At 25.8% G+C, this 22433-nt stretch overlaps 1 protein-coding gene across 1 annotated transcript in view; it reads left to right on the plus strand.

Moving 5' to 3' along the window:
* LOC135926933 (uncharacterized) overlaps window positions 1-22433 on the plus strand; it is a 98955-nt gene that overhangs the window by 33870 nt on the left and 42652 nt on the right. Inside the window, exons 6-17 of the mRNA XM_065462864.1 lie at window positions 4006-4079; window positions 5533-5648; window positions 7592-7749; window positions 10109-10216; window positions 11712-11891; window positions 12366-12451; window positions 12896-12968; window positions 13384-13446; window positions 14325-14453; window positions 16743-16895; window positions 17669-17741; window positions 18192-18295. Coding sequence (XP_065318936.1) covers window positions 4006-4079; window positions 5533-5648; window positions 7592-7749; window positions 10109-10216; window positions 11712-11891; window positions 12366-12451; window positions 12896-12968; window positions 13384-13446; window positions 14325-14453; window positions 16743-16895; window positions 17669-17741; window positions 18192-18295 — 1317 coding nt within the window. The remainder of the gene's footprint in view (window positions 1-4005; window positions 4080-5532; window positions 5649-7591; window positions 7750-10108; window positions 10217-11711; window positions 11892-12365; window positions 12452-12895; window positions 12969-13383; window positions 13447-14324; window positions 14454-16742; window positions 16896-17668; window positions 17742-18191; window positions 18296-22433) is intronic.

A 22433-nucleotide genomic window follows, 5' to 3' on the forward strand; every position in this document is an offset into this window, starting at 1 on the left:
ATTTTTATAAAAAATATTAAGGCCCGGCCCGGGTTTAACAATCTTAGGCCCGGCCCGGATATATTTAAAAAAAATTTTTTTAGGCCCGGCCCGGATATGTTTAAAAAAAATTTTTTTAGGCCCGGCCCGGGTTTATTTAAAAAATTTAAAATACGGCCGGGTTTAGGGCCGGGTCTGCAGGTCTCTGATATACATTTATAGTTTAGAGTACAATAATAATTATTGTGAAAAAAATTGAAATTTGTATCCTTAATTGCATAATGTGTATTTTAATCCACATACCGTTCATCTTCTAAGAAATTTACAATTTTTTTTAAAAAAGTGAGCCATGAGATTATCAATAGTATCGAGAGAAATAAAAAATCTAGTTTGCCAAAAAAATTTTATTCTAACATAGTACATGCAATACAGTGTCTAACTTATAAAACCATATTTTCGTTTCCAATTTTTTAAAAAATTTTAGTTGGTAAATTTTGGAAATATTTCTCTTTCTTGTATGTTATATAATGCGCCAATAACATTATGCATTTGTATCTGTGCAATAAACGAGAGGGGCTCTATATTTTTCTTTCAGAAAATCTAGTTTGCTATTGTTCAAACATCAATAACAACTTCGTTCATTAATATAATCTTTTAATTTACAAGCCCCTTAAAAGCGTAGCGTAGGCTCGGCTAAGGTGCTATCTCAGCGGACATGTTTAATTTTCCACTGATCCATTCCATTATTTATTTTCTAAATATATTATATTCCAATAAAAATCTATTTTTTTTATTTAGGCATTAGAATTCTTTTTAAGACTTTGTCCACACTATTACTAGTCTTATTATCATTAAGCTATAGAGTTTTATCAGGGTAATGATTAATTTACATTTTCATCTTGTTGCTCAAATATCCAGGTCCTAAAATTGGGAGCGGATAGGGCAACTTCCCCAAAATAGACTTTTTAGAGCCATCAAATTTTCAACACATTATTTATAATTTTATTGTATAAATATTACCAAATTCATATTCTAAGCTGCTTATTCACGAGTCCAATATTTAGATTTGACGAATTCTAGATTCGGCGAAATTATTCGGTCCACCGAACAATAAAAAATGAAATTTTTTTAAAGTTTTTCTTTTCTTTAGCCCTTTAATGACAACCATATTGTTTTGTTTTATTCATATTATTAAACAAGTATTAAATTTAGAAACCGAAATTATGAAAAGATTTTTTGAGGAAGATGATGATACTTCCATGATTACAAAATATAAATTATTGTGTTTCAAGAAAATGTTTGGGTCGACAAAGAACAAGAACTGATTGGAAGAAGAAGAGAACGTGATAAGAAAATGTATGAAGGATGAATGAAAAACAGACAGGAATTTAACAAATTTAAGCAGGAGTTTGCTCTGTTTAAAAAAAATACTGGAAAACCTATTGAAAATCTCTGAGAGATTGTATGATAAAACCAATTTCAACAATTTTCAATGGAGCCTTCTCAGTGTATACAATCATCTGCACTAAAATTATACCCAAATTATCCGATGTATCACTAAATTCATGGGGTTTTTTGAAATATATATTTACATAGAAAAGAAGAATAATTTTTTTAAATTTCAATATCCATTAATATATTAAATCAAAATAATATATATATATATGAAAGAATTATACCTATAAAATCTGTAAATAAATTAATGCATACTATTTTAATGAAATAAAAGAATAATTTATCAACTAAGATTTTTTTTAACCCAATCTTTAATTTTAAGATTTGGAAATAAAAATTTTGAATCTTCAAAAACCTAACTAATCCCGTTTTAAAAATGATGAACATAGTTCAATATTTTAAGCTCAGGTAAGTTGAGATATAAAGAGCGCCTAATTAATTTTTGCCTTTGGCCGCCTAAAGTTTTAGCATGCACCTATTCTTATCATAAGAAAGATGAGAGTTAATTGATTACAATATCTGATATGTTAACATTTTTTTTACAAAATAATGAACCTCATATTTCATTCAGGAGGTTTTATTTCTGAACAAATCTTAATTATGCATAAATTAATAGCAAAAATAAAATAACCTTAATTTTTGGAAATGTCGGATTTTTTTTCTTATGTGGATTTCTCTGAAAATTTAACCTTTTTTGTTTTCTTTATAAAATCTGATTTTTTTATAAATCTTAATCATGTTTCTTTCGACCACCCCATTGAAATTATAAATCATAAGGCGGAGAATAGAGGGCGGACGATTTGTTAATTATGGGTTTTGGGGAAAATATATTTAAGTACCAATTATTCGTTGAGGGTCCAGGGGTCTTGATACAATTTTTTTAATATCATCTATGGTTTTGTTTTTTGTCTTCAGTTTTTCGTGTTATTTTTAACCAAGCACCTAAGAAATTAAAAATAATTACCAGCTTATTTCATTCTCCCGCTTTTAGAAATCAGTCAGGCCTACATATTTAAAAATGTAGATGAAAAAGAAAGAAAGGTATAACTCATAGTGATAACTCTAAAAAATATGATAATATTTCTTCATACATGTAAAATTCTTTATTATTAATGTTTCATACGCTTGTTTTTAATTTTAAACAGTGATAAAAAAGAATATTATGATATTTTATTAAATTATTTAATCAATTAATCCATATTTAAGAAAAAGGAAAAAATGAATTTATAATATGCTATTGATAGAAGTTTTTGCAGTTATAACAAGGTTCTTATTTAAATAGTGAATGAAAAATCGTTATAATTTTGACAAAACTAGGACATTGTTAATTGATTTTAAAGAAAATTAGTTTTGAAAGTGAGAATGATTTATAATGAATGGTATCATTCAATAATTAATTAAAATTTCATTATACTTGTTTTTAACTATATTTTTCAAAATAGTTATTATAATTCAACAATAAGTTTTTTTTAACTATTATTTTAACTGATGTGAAATAAAAAAAAAATTTTCATAAAAAAACTAAATTAACCATCATTTTTATTTATTAACTAAGTCCTGACCTTCGAAAAAAATTTGAATTATTTTGTACTCCGTTTCCGCTAAAAAAAAATGTTTTTAACAATTTTTCTTAATGCATGGTCCGTCAGGCCAGATGCGGCCTGGCTTAAAAGTTTAATTATAGAATTTTAAATAAATTTTAGTATAATCAAAAATTTTATCATTGAAAATAATATAGATTTCGATTTTATAAAAAAAGCCTTAGTTTAAGGTAAAATTTGATATATAAGATGTATTAAATATCGCAGGGCTAAAAACGCAGGAAGCTACCAAACCCAATCCCAAGTCGAATCAAAAAATTAAAAAAAAATTTAACTACCTTTTTTGGCTAGTTTTTTATTAAAATATTTAAAAAGGAAGCGCATTTTTGAAATTTTCTACTAGATCTTATACTTAAAGCAGCCAAGGTTTATTTTATTATTAGGACTGTGCCGATCCACATATTTTTCACCGATCCGATATTTTTCGATATTGGCTCAAACCGATCCGATATTTATATTGATTTTTCACCACCCCCCTTTGAACCAAATGTAACTAAGAAATCAATATTTTTTATGCAAAAAATCGAATTGTGCATTTAATTTAATTTTTTTATTTCTACAATAATTAAAAGAAGTTTATGGATATTGGTAGTATTAAATGAATTATTCATTATTCCTCCCCGTGAAATTAGAATTCCGCAGTAACGCATTTTGCAAAATTATCTTTGTCTTTTGTAAAATATTTCAATAATTCAGATACCATATTTAAAAAAATTCTTTATTTAAAGTTTAAATATTAAAATTCTCGTTATTATTTAAAAAGATTTAAAATAAATAAAACTTTGGGTGTTTGTTCCTTTCTATTTTATAAAAAAAACTTTTAAAATACTATAAATCTATTTTAAAAAATAAATAAAATAAGGGGTGTTGTGCATTTATATTGTTTAAAAAAATTATTTAGAAAATATACTGTAAAATAAATATACAGTTCTCTAATTATAAGTACTTTTATTAAAATATACATATTTAGGCTACGATCCTTCTACTTATATGGCTAATTCTGTACCTATAAATGTTTCGTGGGAGATGACAAGCTATCTAAAGGTTACTTTATTTTTAAAATATTTTTCTGTATTAGATATTAAAAGAGGTTAATATTAAAATATATAATGTAACAGGATGGTACATCCCTGTGATGTGAGATGAAATTAAATCATAGGTAAATATGTAACAATTTTCTGGAAAGCAAAGTAAAATGCAGTTTGAGTTAAATCTTTGGATTCATTTCACAACCATATTAAAAAATTATAATGCTTGTCGAATCAGACCTGTAAATATATTAATGACCGTCATATCTCACTTTGTAATCGCACCTTTTCCAACGTAATAATATAAATTGCTACTTTTTTTAACTATGCAGAAAACCTATATTTTTAATATAAGCTGATTTAAAATTGTGATCAAAATTTCAAAACTTTCTTATATCTAACTAAAAATCTGAGGATACTAGGACGGCCTTTAAGAAGAAACCCTCCCCTCCTAACTTTTTGGTAAAATGGATTGATGATCGGTCATTATATAGAAATTGAATATCACTTTTCGATATTGTTATATTCCACAAATTCTCTGCATGCTTTTATATATATATATATTTCACATTAGGGCTGTGACGATCCATATATTTTCACCGATCCGATCCAATATTTTCGATATTGCTACAAAACGGATCCTATACCGATCCGATATTTATACTGATTTTCACCCCCCCCCTATTGAACCTAATGTAATTAAAAAATCAATATTTTTTATGCAAAAAATCGAATTATGCATTTAATTTAATTTTTTTAATTCTACATTTAAATAAATATATCTAATAATATATCCATTTTATGTTGGTATGAATTATAAAATTGTAATATTTAATAATAAAATTATAATATATTAAATTTTTTAAAATAAATATGAGAGCCTCTAGATTTTCTGGTAATAAGCTTCTATGATATGGACTATCTATATTCCCTGCCGTACTGAAGGCAGACTCAGATGATTCCGCAGATAACGCATTTTGCAAAATTATCTTTGTCTTTTGTATTCCATAATTCAGTCAGATACCATATTTTAAAAAAATCTTTTATTTAAAGTTATAAATAATAAAATTGGCGTTATTATTTAAAAAGATTTAAAATAATGATTTCTATTTTTATAAAAAAACTTTTAAAATACTATAAATCCATTTTAATAAAGGAATAAAATTTAGAGGGAGTTGTGCATTTGCATTGCATTGTTTAAAAAAAAAATTATTTAGAAAATATTATAATATTGTAAAATAAATATACATAAACATAACATAAAATAAAAAAAAAAGTAAAAAGATCGGATCGGTTTTTAGGGGTATCGGTACGATCCCACAATATTTTTGGAAAACGCTATATCGTTGCCGATCCGATATCTAATATCGGCACAGCCCTACTTCACATAAACTGAATTTTATTTTCTTCTTATCAAATTTGAGGAATCAACCAAATAAAACGTATTTTATTTTAAAAAACAAACATAGGAAGGACTCAGTTTAGAAATATGGAACCATTTACAACCATCTATCGTATACCCGTTGACTCATAAAATCGAATCCTCCAATTTTGATAAAAATCTCGTTTTCTTGCCAGATGAAGAGTGAGTACATTTTTATATTATAGTTGAAATTGAGAGCTATCACATCTCACACGTTCCTAACCCTTTTTAAGGCATGTGGGATAGAAAAAAAATTAGATATTCCTAATTTGGTCTCCATAAAAAATATATCAGCGTTTAATAATTATGTTTTTAAGTCTCATAAAGTTTTGCGCAAACGCTAAATTAAGCTAGGAGTATAATCCGGAAACGCTATAACTTGTCACTTCAAGATGATCATAAATATTTTTAAAAATTTATATATTTTGATTATATTAGGTCAAGGTGACTCACCATAAAATTACTTAGCAGTCGTCCTACCAAGCGACTAAAATTCGCAATTTTATTCGCAACAAACCCATTTTGCTCGCAAATTGCTCATTTTTTTAAAATTATTGGCTAGAGTAGCCTTACTACCAATTATTAGTTTAATTCCATTTAATAATTCCTCAAAATACCTAAAATACAAATGAAATTGAATATTTGGTACGAATCTAATAATTCCTTATTCGTAGTCTTACGAACAATGAAAACATTATTCGATTCAAAAATTAAATTTTTTAAAAATACTTACAAAGAAAAAATGGATTATTAAATTTAAAAAGTGATTTTTAGAGGTGAAAAAAAATAAAAAGTTCCGCAAGAATATGTTAAATATTTAAGAATAATTTCATATATTTAAAGTTTTGAATATTTGTAAATAATTTCGAATATTTACATACGAATAATTTTAAATTATACAAATATTAGATAAAATATTAATAGACAGATAATATATTTTCCTTATTCGTATTCGTTTTGAATTTTCGAATATATTTTGTTATTCGTAATTGAATCGAATACTAACAAAGAATTCGTTTTAGGTATACTCCCCAAGTAATAAAGAATATTAATAAATGGTATTAAATTAAAATATTTTTCAAACCGGTTCAAGAAAATTGATGATTTGGTTAAAGATCTAGAAATTATATAGGTTCTTTCCAGTTTAGTAGATTTGATTCTTTTTGGGTCTGAGTCATATTCATGAAATCAATTAATACCAAACATTATTCTTAATACTAATGTTTTCTTTACTTGTTTTTGTTTATTCTTTTCTATTTTACATCATTTCAATGAATCTGAATATTTTATTTACTTAAGTTTTTAACCCATTATTAGTTAACGAACTTGAAAGTCAAGAATGTAAAAACACCAAAATATGAAAACGATCGGATGTTTATATAACCTAAAAGTAATACCTAACAAAGTTTAATTAAAGTAGAAAGTGAAAATTAGTTTGAAAAAATACAAGATAATATTTATCTATCAAAATCTATAATATTATAACAAGTAATATTATCCCCTTGTTTGAGTCATATTGAATATCTAATTCACTTTTAAGGAATTATGTTTTTTTAAAGAAAGGGCTCCTTGTAAGCCACTCAATAAACTTTGATTTATGTAGATGAGGAATTTTTAAAATTTCATTATTTTGAATAATTTTGGCCATTTTTAAACTGATTAATATATATAATTTAAAAAATAAAATTAATTGGAAAAATAAATATTTATAATTTTCTTGTAACTAATTAAAAGTTAAATGGACATATACTTAAACCTTTTGAGCACAGTTATATAAAGATATTTTATTCTTTGTGAATAAACTAATTTTATAATTTTTCTTTTTAATTATTTTATATAATATTTATTTTCCTGTAAGAGTATTGAATGAATGAATTCATCTCCTAACTAGTATCATTTAAGTATTGAAAAATATTTTTGACAATATAAAATAATTTTACAAAAGTGTAAAAACTTAAATAAAAAAAATAAGTGAGTAATCCAAATTAATGATTACTTATAATGTAGGAAATCAATATCTGAGTTTTTGCAAATACTCTGCCAGTCCTGGAGGTCTTTGATATATATATTTTTATATATTTATATTTATTTAACACAAAATAAAGTTCTACTACTTATGAGATCCAATTTCCTGGAGATTTAAAGTGCCAACCTTATTGTATAATGAGAGCCTCTACCAAATTTGGAAATAAAACATCCAATCGACGAATCCCTAAAAATCAGCTCATATCTCATTCTTGCTCAAGGATCATCGTAGTCGAAAGTTAGCTTTACTCTTCATTACATACAAGGGTTTTTTTTCTATGAATTAAAGAGAATACTGCTTATACATGTATCCCCCTTCCCCGGATAAAATTAAATTAAAGGAAAAACTTTAATTGACTCGATAGAAAATCTTTTATCTATTAACATTTTTGTGGAGCTTTAAAGTAATTTTTTAAAAAAAGAAGAGTATTAGTTTATAGCAATGGCGTAACTAGACTTAAATAAAAGGTGGGAGGAGCCGAGAGATGCAAACTTGGTTTTTTACACATTAAAATATATTCCGCATTAAAGCTCGTTCACCTTTAATTTTTGCGAAATTTTTTATATAATTTTTTTGAAACTTAATAAATTATATTAAACATTTCAAATGTTCGGTTACAGCGCTGCTTACGTCAAAAATGATTGGTTGCCTACCATTTTTAAAATGTTTTTAGAAATTTTTTTATTATCCATCTGCTATTTCATTTATAATTCGTATTTTTTTTAAATTTAAATAATTTCGTTATAAATTTCTATATTTCGGTTTTAATTAGTAACTGGAGAGCAACATTTGAGGGAAATTTAGCACCTAATTTCTCAAATGTCAAAAACTCAGCCTAAGGGTAGTTTTTATTTCGTTTATAACGTTTTATTTATTGGTTAAGAAAACTGATTGATGAATTAGTAGATACTAATCATGCCTTAAGTATTGTTCATTGCTTCCATTTTTCTTCTAAAATGTGTCAATCTTGGTAATAGATTTTTATTTTGCCAATAATGTTTTTCTTTAAACTATATACCAAATGGGTTAAAGCACTAAAAAGTATGAAATACACAATAATTATTGACATAAATATCAAAGAAAATGCTTTTATATCTTTGGATGAATTTACGCTTAAAGCGTGATATCATAGTTTGTATTTGTTTTGTAATTCAGTTATACTATGGCTGGCGAATCGAGTAAAGAATTAATAAATAAGGCACTAGATATTTGCACAAACCAGATAGTTTTATATAACTATATATTCTCCGTTCTGTCATAATGCTAATCTTGACTATTTTTTATTGTTTACCAATAATTCTTTCCCCTCTAAACCATCTACCAAACAATATAAAACAATGAAGTGTTCCAATAAACCTACTTAATTTGGTATAAGCTTCAGATTTTTTAAAAACTTAGCTAACTTCATTTAAAGCGTGACTTCTTAGTTTTCATTTTTTAAAACAATTTTTTTTTTGTGTCTCTCATATTTAATTGAGGAATTGAAAGTTCTAGTCAGGCAGTAAATATTAGCTTACGCCTGATATATAGTTTTTATTTTTTCCATTCTAGCATATTGCCAATTCTTTTTCTCTCTACTGTCTACTACCAAACGCATTAAATTAATTTACAATTGAGCGCTAAACATTGATAAAATTTTCAGAATAATGCTTTCATTCACTTTTATCTAAGGATGGCCAAATTTTATTATTAATTTTTTTTTCACTTGTGCTGACTACTATAGTGGTTAAAGTCAGACACTATTAAAGCACACTTTGTCATATTTTAGAATTAGTACTTCAAATTGTTCAGCTAACTTTAATGGAAATGATATAAAGATAACCTAGGAAAAATTAATAATATGTAATCTTTTAAAGGAGGGCCCGGCCGAAGGTGTCGCACCGATTAATTTTTGAACCCCCCCCCCTCACCCTCCTCCATGAATAAATTCTGGTTACGGCGCTATGCCATAAAATATTAAATTAATTTAAAAATATTAAATTAATCTAAAATTCCATTTAATCGACACATGTTTTATTGATAAAAACTTTGTGTTCCTATCAGTGCCATAGCCAGAATTTATCCGGGGGGGGGATTGGCATTTAAAACCAAGTCCAATTTAAAAAATTTGCTGATGCTGGTGTTGATTGTTTCTTCTTCATCAGTATCATTAATATTAATCATTTAAAAATTTATAATATATAAATATTTATCGATACCATATTTTCTGGTCATGCATTGTGTAAATAAAACTTGTCTTAAATAGGAAAGAAATAAACTCGGACAGATATTTCATATTCTAATACAAAAAATTTAATATAAGTTAAAACGTAAAATAAATTAACAGCTACAAATGAATCTTGATAAATATACTTTTATAAAATGTATTTCGCTTTGCCCCCCCCCCCCCGAATAAATACGCTACTGTAAAATAATTTAAATCAAACAATAAGTTAAAAGATAGCAATCATTTAATATAGGAGATCAAACCATCCTTTTTAACCCTACTTTACCATTCCCCCTTCATATAGCGAAATCATTGAATTTCTCATCAAAATCTTAATAAAGTGACAAAACTGCAAGATATTTTAAGAATAATATTTAAATAAATAAATAGATGAAGGTTTAGTCAATTGCTCAAACAGAGGTATTTATACCGAGACTGATAGTGGAAAGGAATGCGTTTGTGATTGGTTATATTCCGGCAAATATTGTCAATACAAAGGTTCATAATTAATATTTTGGAGAATGATTAGAAAAAGGCGATAAAGAAAGAAAGGAAAAAGATAATATTTAAGCAGTTTTATTATCTTAGATGATGTTTGCCACATTATAACTAAAGTTTGTATTGCTAAAAAGCCCGATTAAGGTCGATTTTTAAAAACGCTCAGATTAAGATTATATAGCTAAAATAATATTATATAAGCCTCTGGAATTGGCAAATAGATGTCCAAACCTTTCTGCCATCTATGAGAAAAATCTCCAGGCTTACATAATATTATTTTAATTATAATCTTAATCGGCCCTTTTTAAAATTGACCCGAGTTGGTCCGTTTAACAAAATTAATTAAGTTAAATTCTTTTAAAATTTATTTTCAAGTTTCATAAATATTTCAAGTAGTTATAATATTATTATTTTTTGCTTAATAGGTTCTAACCGTACTTTTAATTTTTGATATATAAAATAATATGGGCTGTGCCAAAATTTAATTCAGATGGGATTGGAACCGATATTTAGCGTTTTTAAAAATATTAGATCGAGCCGATATTTAAAAAAAAATCAATCAGATATTTTCATTGTTTTTGGTTTTTAGGATCGCATATATAATAACTTTTATTTGTTACTGCATTCAACTAGTGTTGTTAAACGGCTCTATTTCGCCAATTTTCGAAAATGTTTAACTCAAGATTTTAGCAAAATTAAATTACCCAAGCTTCTAGATCTAGCCCACGCCCACAGATAGCAAAAAGTTTGGACATCCATTCTCGAAATTTTGATCTTATGTACTAATATTTTGGCGAAAATCTTGATTTAGCTTTTTTTTAAAAATCGGTGAAATCGAGGCGTGAATAGCACTACATTCAGCATAAACATCATATTTTAAATGAGATAATTAACGTTTGCCAAATAAAAATATGCTAATCATTCGTGAAAGTTAGTTAGATTCTTTTGAATAGAAAATATTAATATTTTTATGACATTTGATCCAAAGAAAGTTGGTGAAAAAAAATCAATATAATTCCGGATCGGTATCGTTTATCGAATCGGGTTTGTAGTAATATCTTATCGGTCAAAATTTTGTGGATCGGCACATCCCTAAAATAATTATTTGTCACGTAAAGTTTTGATTTTAAGAATTTAACAAATTATTACTAATGAGACTGAATTTAATTTGTTACGAAAGTTAATTTTTTTTATCTAACCCATTTTTATCCAACATTTCCATAAAATGTAAGACAATTTCAAGATAAAAATAATAAATAGGAACGATCTTTCTTCTATTGTCTAGCTAGCCTTATCATAGATTGACTCTGTATATTATATTTGTATTAAGATTGAACTGACTCTGTATATTATATTTATATTAAGATACGGAACACCATGATTCGATTACTTTCAGATCCGGTATTATATCTGGAATCAATATCTATATCAATAAAAGAATATTTATAAATTAATATTATTAAATAACACAATGTGCATTCTTATAATTCGCAAGATGAATGTTACGAATCTAGTGATTGTTACGATAATGGTAAATGCGTAGACGTGATTTCTTCCGCCGCCATCACGCAAACCAACGAGAAAAGGAACAAGGATTTTTATTCTTCCCACGTCATATCACCTAGGGGAGTATGCTTTTGTAAAGATGGATGGTTTGGTCCATCTTGTAGGAGAAGTAATAATATATAAGAAATAAGTTTAAAAAAAAGAATTAAATTAAAAAATAGAAAAAAACACAAAAAATATCGTTAAAAGAAAAAATATAAATAAATGGTGTAAAACAATGGCACACTAATTGATGGAATCTTTTCCTCAAAATTTAACCGGATTTAGGAATAGATAAGAATGATAAAAAGATAAATGGAAGATGAAACAGATAAAAAAAAAGTTGTAAAAAAAGGATATATGATAAATGATAATTCTTAACAAAAATTATTAGGGAGAAAGGATAAAAAGAAAGTAAATTTATCAAAAAGAAAGATTAGATATTTGTTCTCCCTTTTACTACAATAATATCACTGAAATAAATATAATGGAACAATTATTCCTATGTACACAAGTAGGAAACATTTAAGTATATTGAAAATAAATGAATGTTAATGCAAAAAAATATAATTAAAAAAATATTTTGTGTATTAAACTTTCGCAGAATCTTTAGCTAAATCTATAAACCCTATCAATATGGCCTCCGTGAGATTGGATCCTGGGTTTCAAATTTATTGGAAAATTCTAGAAGTAAATATAATCTTTAAAAAAATGATGAAATTTAACATTTTAACGCTATTTGCACGCAATTTTTTATATAAAATGTCGAAACTATTCAATATGTTTGCTAAGAATAATTGATGAAACATCAGAATAGTTATAGCGTTTTTATACCAGATATATTTTAATATCAAACATAGATTAGATTTTTATACAACGGAATATAGCTTTATCTTAAAGAATTACTCGAAGTCTTTCCTTTATTATTATATCCTTCGCATTTGCATGCATATGATTTTGAATTTGATATTTATATTAATATCAAATAATCTTATATAGTTTTTTGATCCTTATTTTTCATATCAATCTATTCATACCCATTCACCAATATACCTTAGAATCTTTATAAACATCATCAATCATTCACATAATCCTTTTTTAAATGAATTATTTCTTTAAATATACATATAATAGTTAACCGGAGAATTAGAAGTCATTATCGTTGCCGATACTAAATCTTGGATTTTGTTCGGTTGGGCACCCAAAGGTATTTGATTTTAATTCTATATGTGTTATAATACATTATTACCTGTATCACTTTCATCTACTTATTGATTTCATTACTCTTTTTTTGACCCATTACTGTTTATTTGCTCAATATTTTAAAGCGAGGTTTGATATCAGCCAGCCTCTTGGCGTAATTTTCAAATTTAGCAAAAAGTGTGAGGTTTGAATGAGATGATAACCCCTGGTTTCTTAGACAATAATTAAGAACTGAGCTATAGAGGGATTATCTCTTAAAATGTTTATACAAAATTTATTAAATTATAATATATATTAATATATATATTGTTTAAAATTAGTAATTTTTGGTATTTAATATTAAGGAAAAGAAAAAGAGACAAGTATGAATTATAACATTTAACCTCTCACTATTATTTATTATTTTTCTTACCACAAAGATACGTTACAAAATTGTGGGTTTGTGAACGATAAATTCGTTTCCCGAAGAAATGCTAGACAAGGTAAAATGTATTTATCGAAATAAAAAAATATATAAATTAATGATTTATTATTGATTTATAAGTGTTATTAGTTGTATTGTAATTAATGTAATGTAAAATTGGAATAACTGACTATCTCTAATAGTTTTAAATATTAATATTTTTAGGGTTTCTCATTCAAGCTTAACATTTATTAATTTTAGTTTCTGCTCATTCTGTTTATAATTTTCAAAAACTTATATATTTTTTATTCTGGCCTGCTCTGCTATTTTTCAATATATATATTTTTAGGACCGGAATTTTAAAATTTGGTCATTCTCAATTTTTGTTTATGGTTTTCAATCAGTAAGCAAGCTGAGAAGTGAATGAATATTTAAATATTTTATCATGCTATTTTTCAACTGGAATTTGTTAAAATTAGATTTATTTCAGAAAATTTGACCTACCTCGAATGTTATCTATTTATTTTTATACAGTTTATCGTAAGTAGATTACATTTTCATATTGAAGTATCCTTGTAAATGTATGAAACTATATATTTTTTTATTTTTATGAATAGAAATCATTCATTTAAAAAAGGGTTCTATTTATCAAATAAAATTTAATAATTTTTTTAAAATATTATGTGATATACGAAAGCTTAAATAAATAGTAAATATATATCATTTCAAAAGAAGGAAGGGGGTGGGGAGGGGGTGTAAATAACTAATATTTGGGCATAAGAAGAATTTTAAAATAAATATTTGGCAATATTTTTATTAAATGATTTATTTAAGATTTTGAGAAGGATAGCGTAAATGTTATAGTATACCAGTATAATAATAAATTTAAATATCAATTTGCCATTTTTATTCTCCTTATTTAATAAATATAAAAACATATATACTTTTTTTAAAAAGAAGAAAAGATGAGCTGTTACGATACAATATTAGCATGTTCGCGTGAAGATAACTTAAACCGGGTTTTTGATTTCTTTACTCCTTACCGAGTTTTCGATTTTGGATCTTCCGACCCCATCCAAAATAATGGTATTAATAGAAATGTGTGTTATGCAGAGTTGTTAACTCTCCTATTTAAAAGTAGCTAGCTCCCGCTTAAAACTTCTCAAAAGGAGCTAGCTCCCGCTCCTGCTACTACATTTTTAAAAGGAGCTAGCTCCCGCTCCAAGTAATGGAGTGCCACTCCATAACCGCTCCTTTGATTTTCATTATTTTAGAAGGTATACGAAACAAAATCATATTTTTTTTATCAAAAAGCTTTATTTATATTAAATGATCTATCAAAATATCTATTACCTTTTATTAGCTTTTAAAAGTAATAAATTTTCTAAATTAGAATCTAACAAACATCAACGCCTCTCCTCTAAGACCTGTTTTGCAATACTAAATAGGTACTCCACAGGAGCACTAGAGGTAAGCAGGGTATTGCATTTTATAAAGATATTTTTTAATTCAGGGAATTTATTAAAAATAGTAATTTTGGTATCATTATTTAAATAATATTTGTCCAATATATTATCTTCCTGATGATCAATTTCATGGAATCCAAAAAAATCTTCCAAATTAATTTGTATTTAAAAGAAAGATTTTTATTTTTAGATGCTTTTTAGATTGAAGCTGCTCACTTTTGAAAATTAAATAGTTTTATTTAAACACAAAAGACATTTTGTCCTTAAATTTGTTTGATCATTTGGATCAACATCTTTTAGAAGTTTAAAATATTTTTTGTATGATGGAAATGGAAATCTGATTTCTTCATCTATGATCTCTAAATCTATAATATCTAGAACTATTATTTAGGGGTGTACCGATACCACTTTTTAGAGGCCGATCCGATCGGATATTCCAGATATTAAATTGATATCGGCCGATAACCGATCCGATAACCTAATTTTGTATTCTGTAAAGATACCAATGGTTTTAATTTGTATTATACTTTTTATTAGTATAACATCTATAATTTAATTATAACTTATATCATTTAAATATATTATAATGATCAGTTATAGTTTATATTCAATTCTATTGCCTAAAAGTATATAAAATATTTTTATTATAAATCACTTTTATATAATAAGTAACAACATTAATCTATACACATAATAAGTAATAAACAAATATATTATGAAATTTAAATAAATATTTAAAATAATATTTAACATTAATATATTGAAGATTTCTTTTCAGAAATATCAAAATTTCCAATTTATCAGAAATCAGGTTGCGGCGATGGTAACTGTCAATATCACCAGCTTCACTAAAAACAGATTCTGAATAGATTATCGCACACTTTTATAAACAGAATGCGCAAAAAAATAACAATATGGCAGAATGTTTATTAATTAATTATTATTATTTAAAAAATATGGATTTCGAATAAAAATAAATGATATTAGATATAACTTTTTTTAAATTTATAACATTTTATTTTTGTTAAGGACGCCATTTTATATCGGATAGGATCGGCAAATTTTATAATATTGACCGATAACCGATATTTTATAATAGGTGAAATAGCCGCCCGATCCGATCTGATAAAAAATATTCGGTACATCCCTACTATTTTTTATTATATATCTATAAAATGAATATTAATATGACTTACAAGATTTTCCAAAAAATTTTGAATATAAAAAGGAAAACTTGATATTTAATATTTAAAATGATTAGATGAAAAACCAATATAAAACTCGGCTAAACATTTAATAATGGATAAATTTAAATTAAATAAAATTTTATTTTTATTGAATTTTAATTAAAAAAATATTATTAATATTTAAAAAATAATTTAATTTATATATTAAATTTAAAGGAGCGGTGGAGCTGCGCTCCTCCTCTCCAGTCCTAAAAGGAGCTAGCTCCCGCTCCCCAATTTTAAAAAGAGGGGCACTCCAGGTGTTTTTAAAAAAATGTAGAGCGCCGCTCCTTAACAACTCTGATATTATGTTCAGTTTTTATCATTTTATTTGTTACAAATTTAGTACAAATAGGATATAGAACTTTTATAAGAATTAAGAAAATAATTGTTAATTTATATGTAATATGTATATAGTAACAATAGAAATTTTAAATACCATTTCAAATCATATTGTAAAAGAAATGAATTTTAGGTTTAAGTAGGTTCTAGAATATTCTATTTGATATGAATGAAAATTGATAGATATTCTGAAAAGACTCACCTAGATTTTTAGATATCTCGCGAGTCCACTTCACCAGTGCACATCTACCTCAAAGCCTACCATTACTTAGAAAAACATAAATTTAAACATCTTAATATATAAAGTTAATTTATATTTTATTTATAAAATTTTAAAATAGTTTCAGAGGGAGTATTCGATTTCAGTGGAATCGATAAAAGTTTTAAATTTTCTGGATCTACAAGGGCACCTCGGGGAAGGGATAACATTTTAGATGCCAGCACGCACGAAGAAAATGGTGTAACTTTTGTGTATTTCAAGAAAAAGTTGAGAGGTTTATTTTATTATTTAATTTATTCGTTATCTCCATCTTTAGCATTTATTTTGTAATTAAATAATTAAGATTGGGGACAAAAATTACGAAAATATACATTTTTAACATTTTAGTATGGTGAATGAGAGTTGTTTTCTCTATTACCTTACTAGCTACCACTATATAAATACGTTTTATTGTAATATCAATTTTTAAATATAACTAGAAATTTAAAAAATTATTAATTAGAAAAATCATCTGGGCAATAATCCTCAATTGGTTTCATTACAGTTGTGCCTGAGTTATTTAAATCCATTTTTAAAGTTAGGATTCAAAAAATGAAAGCTCCCCTACTGATAAAAAGTTTAAATACCCCTTATTTTTAAAATGCCCATTTAATAAAAATATTATACTGTTATTTTGATTCAATTGCAATTTATTATTTAAAAACCGAAAAATTTATTATCTAATTATAATAATATTAAAACCATATTTTCGACTTTTTAATTTATAATAACGTACCCCCAAAACTCAATAATTTTTGTCTTTTGAAAATTGTAGATAGAAAATTATTATATTATATTTATAGAGGAATTTTTTGTGTCTTTTGTAATGGAAATATTATCAATGATAAGATTTATAATTGTGATTTCTAACAGAGACTTACACGGACCTGGTCCAATCCGTAGGCGAATGGAACCAGGTCGGACCAGCAAGGTCTGAAGAAGGGCTCTAATTGTTGGTATAAACACATAAATATTTCATTATTTTTTTAAAAAAATTACTAAAATAAGTTTACGATAATGCTGACATAGAAGTATCCAACCAAACCATGAATATCATATGGGCCAAGGGTCGTAGTAGAAGGTTTGTTAACATTGATAATATTATACTTTTTAAACCCCCGTTGGCTAGGTTACAAGTTTGTAACCTACCCGCAAAATTTTATCACTGTCGAATTTCTCAAACCACTTAGGATTTACAAACACTTAACAAATGTCTTGATTTAAATTCTTAATTTATACAAATTTTAAAAAGTTTTTTTAATCTCCTTTAAAATTTTCTTTATAACAAGTCGTACCTTTTTTTAATTTTCGAAATTATTTACACTATTACAAATAGTTGACTAAATTTTTTTAATCGAAGAGATTTTTCATAATTTCTTGGTGAAAATATTGCCCGGGCAATTAAGAGAAAAAAAAATATTTACAGGCCTAGCAGGGTAGATCTATATTTTATATTTCTTTCGTTATTTCTGATCAATTGACAAAAGAAAAAAGAATATAATTTATTTTAATAACAATATTAACCTATCAGAGATCTAGACGGGAACACTAATTCTTATATGAATAGCGAAGATTTATTCATGCTCAGGGATATTAGGAACTTGGACATGGGAGTCGCCAGCATAAATTTCATAAGTAAATACAAAATAAATAAATTTTATTGTAGCACTTTCTTATAAGAAAGAAAGAAAGAAAGAAAGAAAGAAAGAAAGAAAGAAAGAAAGAAAGAAAGAAAGAAAGAAAGAAAGAAAGAAATAATTATATAGGTCTTTAGGTCCATCTATCATAGGCTTTAGCTATGTTTCATTTTTATAAAAACAATTTTGAGTTTTCCCTTTTTTATAAAAATGTTTCAAAAATTTTTGAATTATAGTGGTTATTTTAAAAAATTGTTATCTTTTACTTATTATTCTTTCAAATTACTGTTTATAGTGCTATATTTTATACATTTTTAGGGTAGGCGAATTTTTTTTATTAGCTTAAAATGATTTTTACGAGAACACAATTTTCGTAGATATGCCAAGTCATTGAATGTTTACTTGCTAAGTTAATTTTGCTAGATAACTTGTATTTACTATATGTTAATTTTCTATGTTTACTTATTGTGTATTATTGTTCTCAAGTAGTTTAAGTAATACAGTGGATTTACAATCTTGTTTTACCATATATTTTGATACAATGTTTGATTTTTGAAATTGGTGGTCTAATAAAGAAATGAAATAATTATGAAATAAAAAAGTAAATCTAAGAGAAATTTAAAGTTATATTTTTTAAACATATTTTTCTTAAATGAAATAACAATCATTATTAATAAATAAATTTCTTTATTCTATTTCACTTCCGAAAAATAATGCCAAATTCAAACCCCATTTGTGATGAAAGAAATTTAATTATTTCTTAAATTTTAAAAGAAATATTAGTTAGCTTCCACTAGATCCAATTCGTAGTTTTAAAGTTGAAGATAATGTTTTATTCTTTTTAATATACTATTAACGGATTTTTATGAGCTCTGGAAATTATTTTAAGCATAACTAATATAGTGTGCCATAGTTAGGACATTAATTTTAAGGTATTTTGATTATTATTAATCATTAGAATCACCAAATGGAAAACGGTTATCAGGGTAAGGATCGGCGTTATCAAGATTTAATATATCAGATGTTAGATCTATTTCATCTAGGAATTTTATCTGATTTGCCTCGAACTCAAATTCACTTCTGCAATGATGATGAACATGTGTTGAAATAAAAATATTTAAAATTATTAGCTTTTTAATATTATAATTTCATTATTATATAGACATATTATTATAATAATGGTCTAAAAAATGTTTTAGATGCGTGGGCACAAAAATGCGTCCGGTAATGGCCAACTGGCCCACGACACAAATTTTAATTAAATATTTATTTAGAATTCGGTATAATCTATCTTAAAATAACTTATATAGTAGCATGGTTGTATCATTGAAATCATCTTATATTTAAACTCCAGTTTCCAAAATTTTTATACAGCCTAGTTAAAAAGTATTCCAAAAACAAAGAAAATAAATACCTCATTTTCAGCATCATTGCTTCTTATACTGAGCGAGAGAATATATTTTATTCTGTGGTTCATCTTGATCCACGATTTGAAGTTTTTTTGATCAGGGAAGTTGTAAATTTAAATGCTTTACCATTTCCCAGTCCAATTTTTGTAAGTGCTGATGATTATATTGAAAACTTTATAAGTCTCACTAACATGATAATATGACTAAAAGGTGAGTATTGAGAAAAACAAAAGATTTTTTTAGTTGAATTTTTTTTAAATAAGATTGTCAAACACGAATCTTCGGAGTTATTTCAATGCTCGCAGTTCCTGCAACCTAAGTTTTTTCGGGATTTAAGTCTATTGCTTCTTCATAATCCACGGAAATATAATAATCTTTTGTCAATAAAATACTTATGCGTTCTAATCATTTAAAAAAAATAATTACGATCCCTATTTTTTTTTATTATTTATCGAGAGTTATAATTTTTTTTAGTATTTATATGTAATTTATAAAGATTAATTGTTTTATTTTTATATGGTTGTTATTTATTTCTCCAGTATTTTATATCAAAAATATTCAGTATAATAACAAAATTATCAGTATTTTATTAATTTTACCAATATGAATAATAATATTACAGTTTAAAGTTTTAAGTATATATTTTTTTTAATGGTATTTTAATAGTTACTAGATAATATAAATAGACATTTTTTTCAATGATTAAGATTCATCAAGAATTGCCCTAAAACAGCTATTTTATTTAAGATTCTATTTGCCCAGTTATAATCACATGCTGTCAGATTTGACAGGTTATTAATAATATTAAAAACTAATTTTTATATACCTTAACCCATATTTCTCAAACCTTTAATTAACCCTAACCCATATCTCTCAAACATTTAATTAACCCTAACCCATATCTCTCAAACATTTAATCAACCCTAACCCACATCTCTTTCTTTCATTAACCGCAGTGTTGGGCAGTGTCGCGGATATTTGTATTTAAAATATTATACTTTTATATCTTTTTTAAAAAAATCAATTGTATCTTGTATCCAAGATACAAATTATTTAAAGTATCTGTATCTTAACCAACTTTGCATTCAAAAAAATACAGATTTTTTTTAAAAAATGTATATATTAGTTAATTTAAAATGTTATTTTTAAATTCTAATGAAAATCTAACCCGAGTTTAGATACTTTAAGATAGAATAATGATATTTGACGTTGGTCATCATATAGCAATTAGCTAAATAACTACCATATTTTATTAAAATCGCCACACATCCATAATTACCTGACCCGAGTAATCGAAGATAAAATTATAAAATCAATGCTACATAAAAGGAATACAATTAAAAATAAATTAAGCATATTAAATGGAAATTTTTTTGAAATCACTCAACATCAACATACTAATACCAATAATAAAATTACTGCAGTGCAGAGTGTAAAGAATGGCACAAATTTATAAGTGGCTCTGCAGACTCGTGAACTAATATCGTCAAGCATCTAGAAGTATATTATATAATTTTATTAAAAATCACGTTTTATAATGATATTCATTTCATATCATTCATTTGCTAAATTTAATAATTTTTTTTAAATAAATTTTTATGTTCATTTAGAATTAAAAAGAATAAGAATAATATTGATAAAATATATTAAGAATAAAAGTATAATAATAAAAAAAAATCTAAAATATTTTATTTTTTTAGGCGTCATCTAGAATCATATTAAATTACATAAATCTTAAAGTATTACACAAACAGAAAAAACAAGAAGAAATTGTGGAAACTTCAAAATCATTAATTCAAAAAACCCAGGTCCGTGAAGTTGGCCCCGCAATTTTTGATTTTCAATGGTTTATCAGTTGGTGTGATAAGTACCCGATTTGTACCGTTTTCAGTTCGATTTGTACCATCACCGTTTTTGAGATATTCAAAGAACAAAATGGGGGTCAACTTCACGACAGCCCCCCAACTTTTGAACTTAAAAATAAAAAGTGAATAGGTCGATAGAGAATGATTTGTACCGTTTTCAGTTCGATTTGTACCATCACCGTTTTCCAGCTATTGACCGTTGAAAATATGGCGCCAAAAATAAAAAACACTCAACATTTATTTTTTTAAAAATTTTTTTAACGTACAACGGTAGAGAATTTTTTTCTCTTCCTAATGATGCCTCAAATTAAGCTTTATCTTCATTATTTATTTCGGAAATCAAATTTTAAACCTTATATTATAGCGTGAAGTTAGCCCCCCCCCTAATATTCAAAATTTGAGATTTTTTAAATTTTTAAAACGGGATTGATTTGTACCCGATTTGTACCGTTTCAAACTCGATTTGTACCATTACCGTTTTCCAGCTATTGACCGTTAAAGATATGGCGCCAAAAATAAAAAACACTCAACATTTATTTTTTTAAAAATTTTTTAACGTACAACGGTAGAGAATTTTTTTCTCTTCCTAATGATGCCTCAAATTAAGCTTTATATTCATTATTTATTTCGGAAATCAAATTTTAAACCTTATATTATAGCGTGAAGTTAGCCCCCCCCCAATATTCAAAATTTGAGATTTTTCAAATTTTTAAAACGGGATTGATTTGTACCCGATTTGTACCCTTTCAAACTCGATTTGTACCATTACCGTTTTCCAGCTATTGACCGTTAAAGATATGGCGCCAAAAATAAAAAACACTCAACATTTATTTTTTAAAAATATTTTTTAACGTACAACGGT

Source organism: Gordionus sp. m RMFG-2023, chromosome 3 (assembly GCF_954871325.1).
Source record: "Gordionus sp. m RMFG-2023 chromosome 3, tfGorSpeb1-WG-v2, whole genome shotgun sequence".
NCBI lineage: Eukaryota > Metazoa > Nematomorpha > Gordioida > Chordodea > Parachordodidae > Gordionus > Gordionus sp. m RMFG-2023.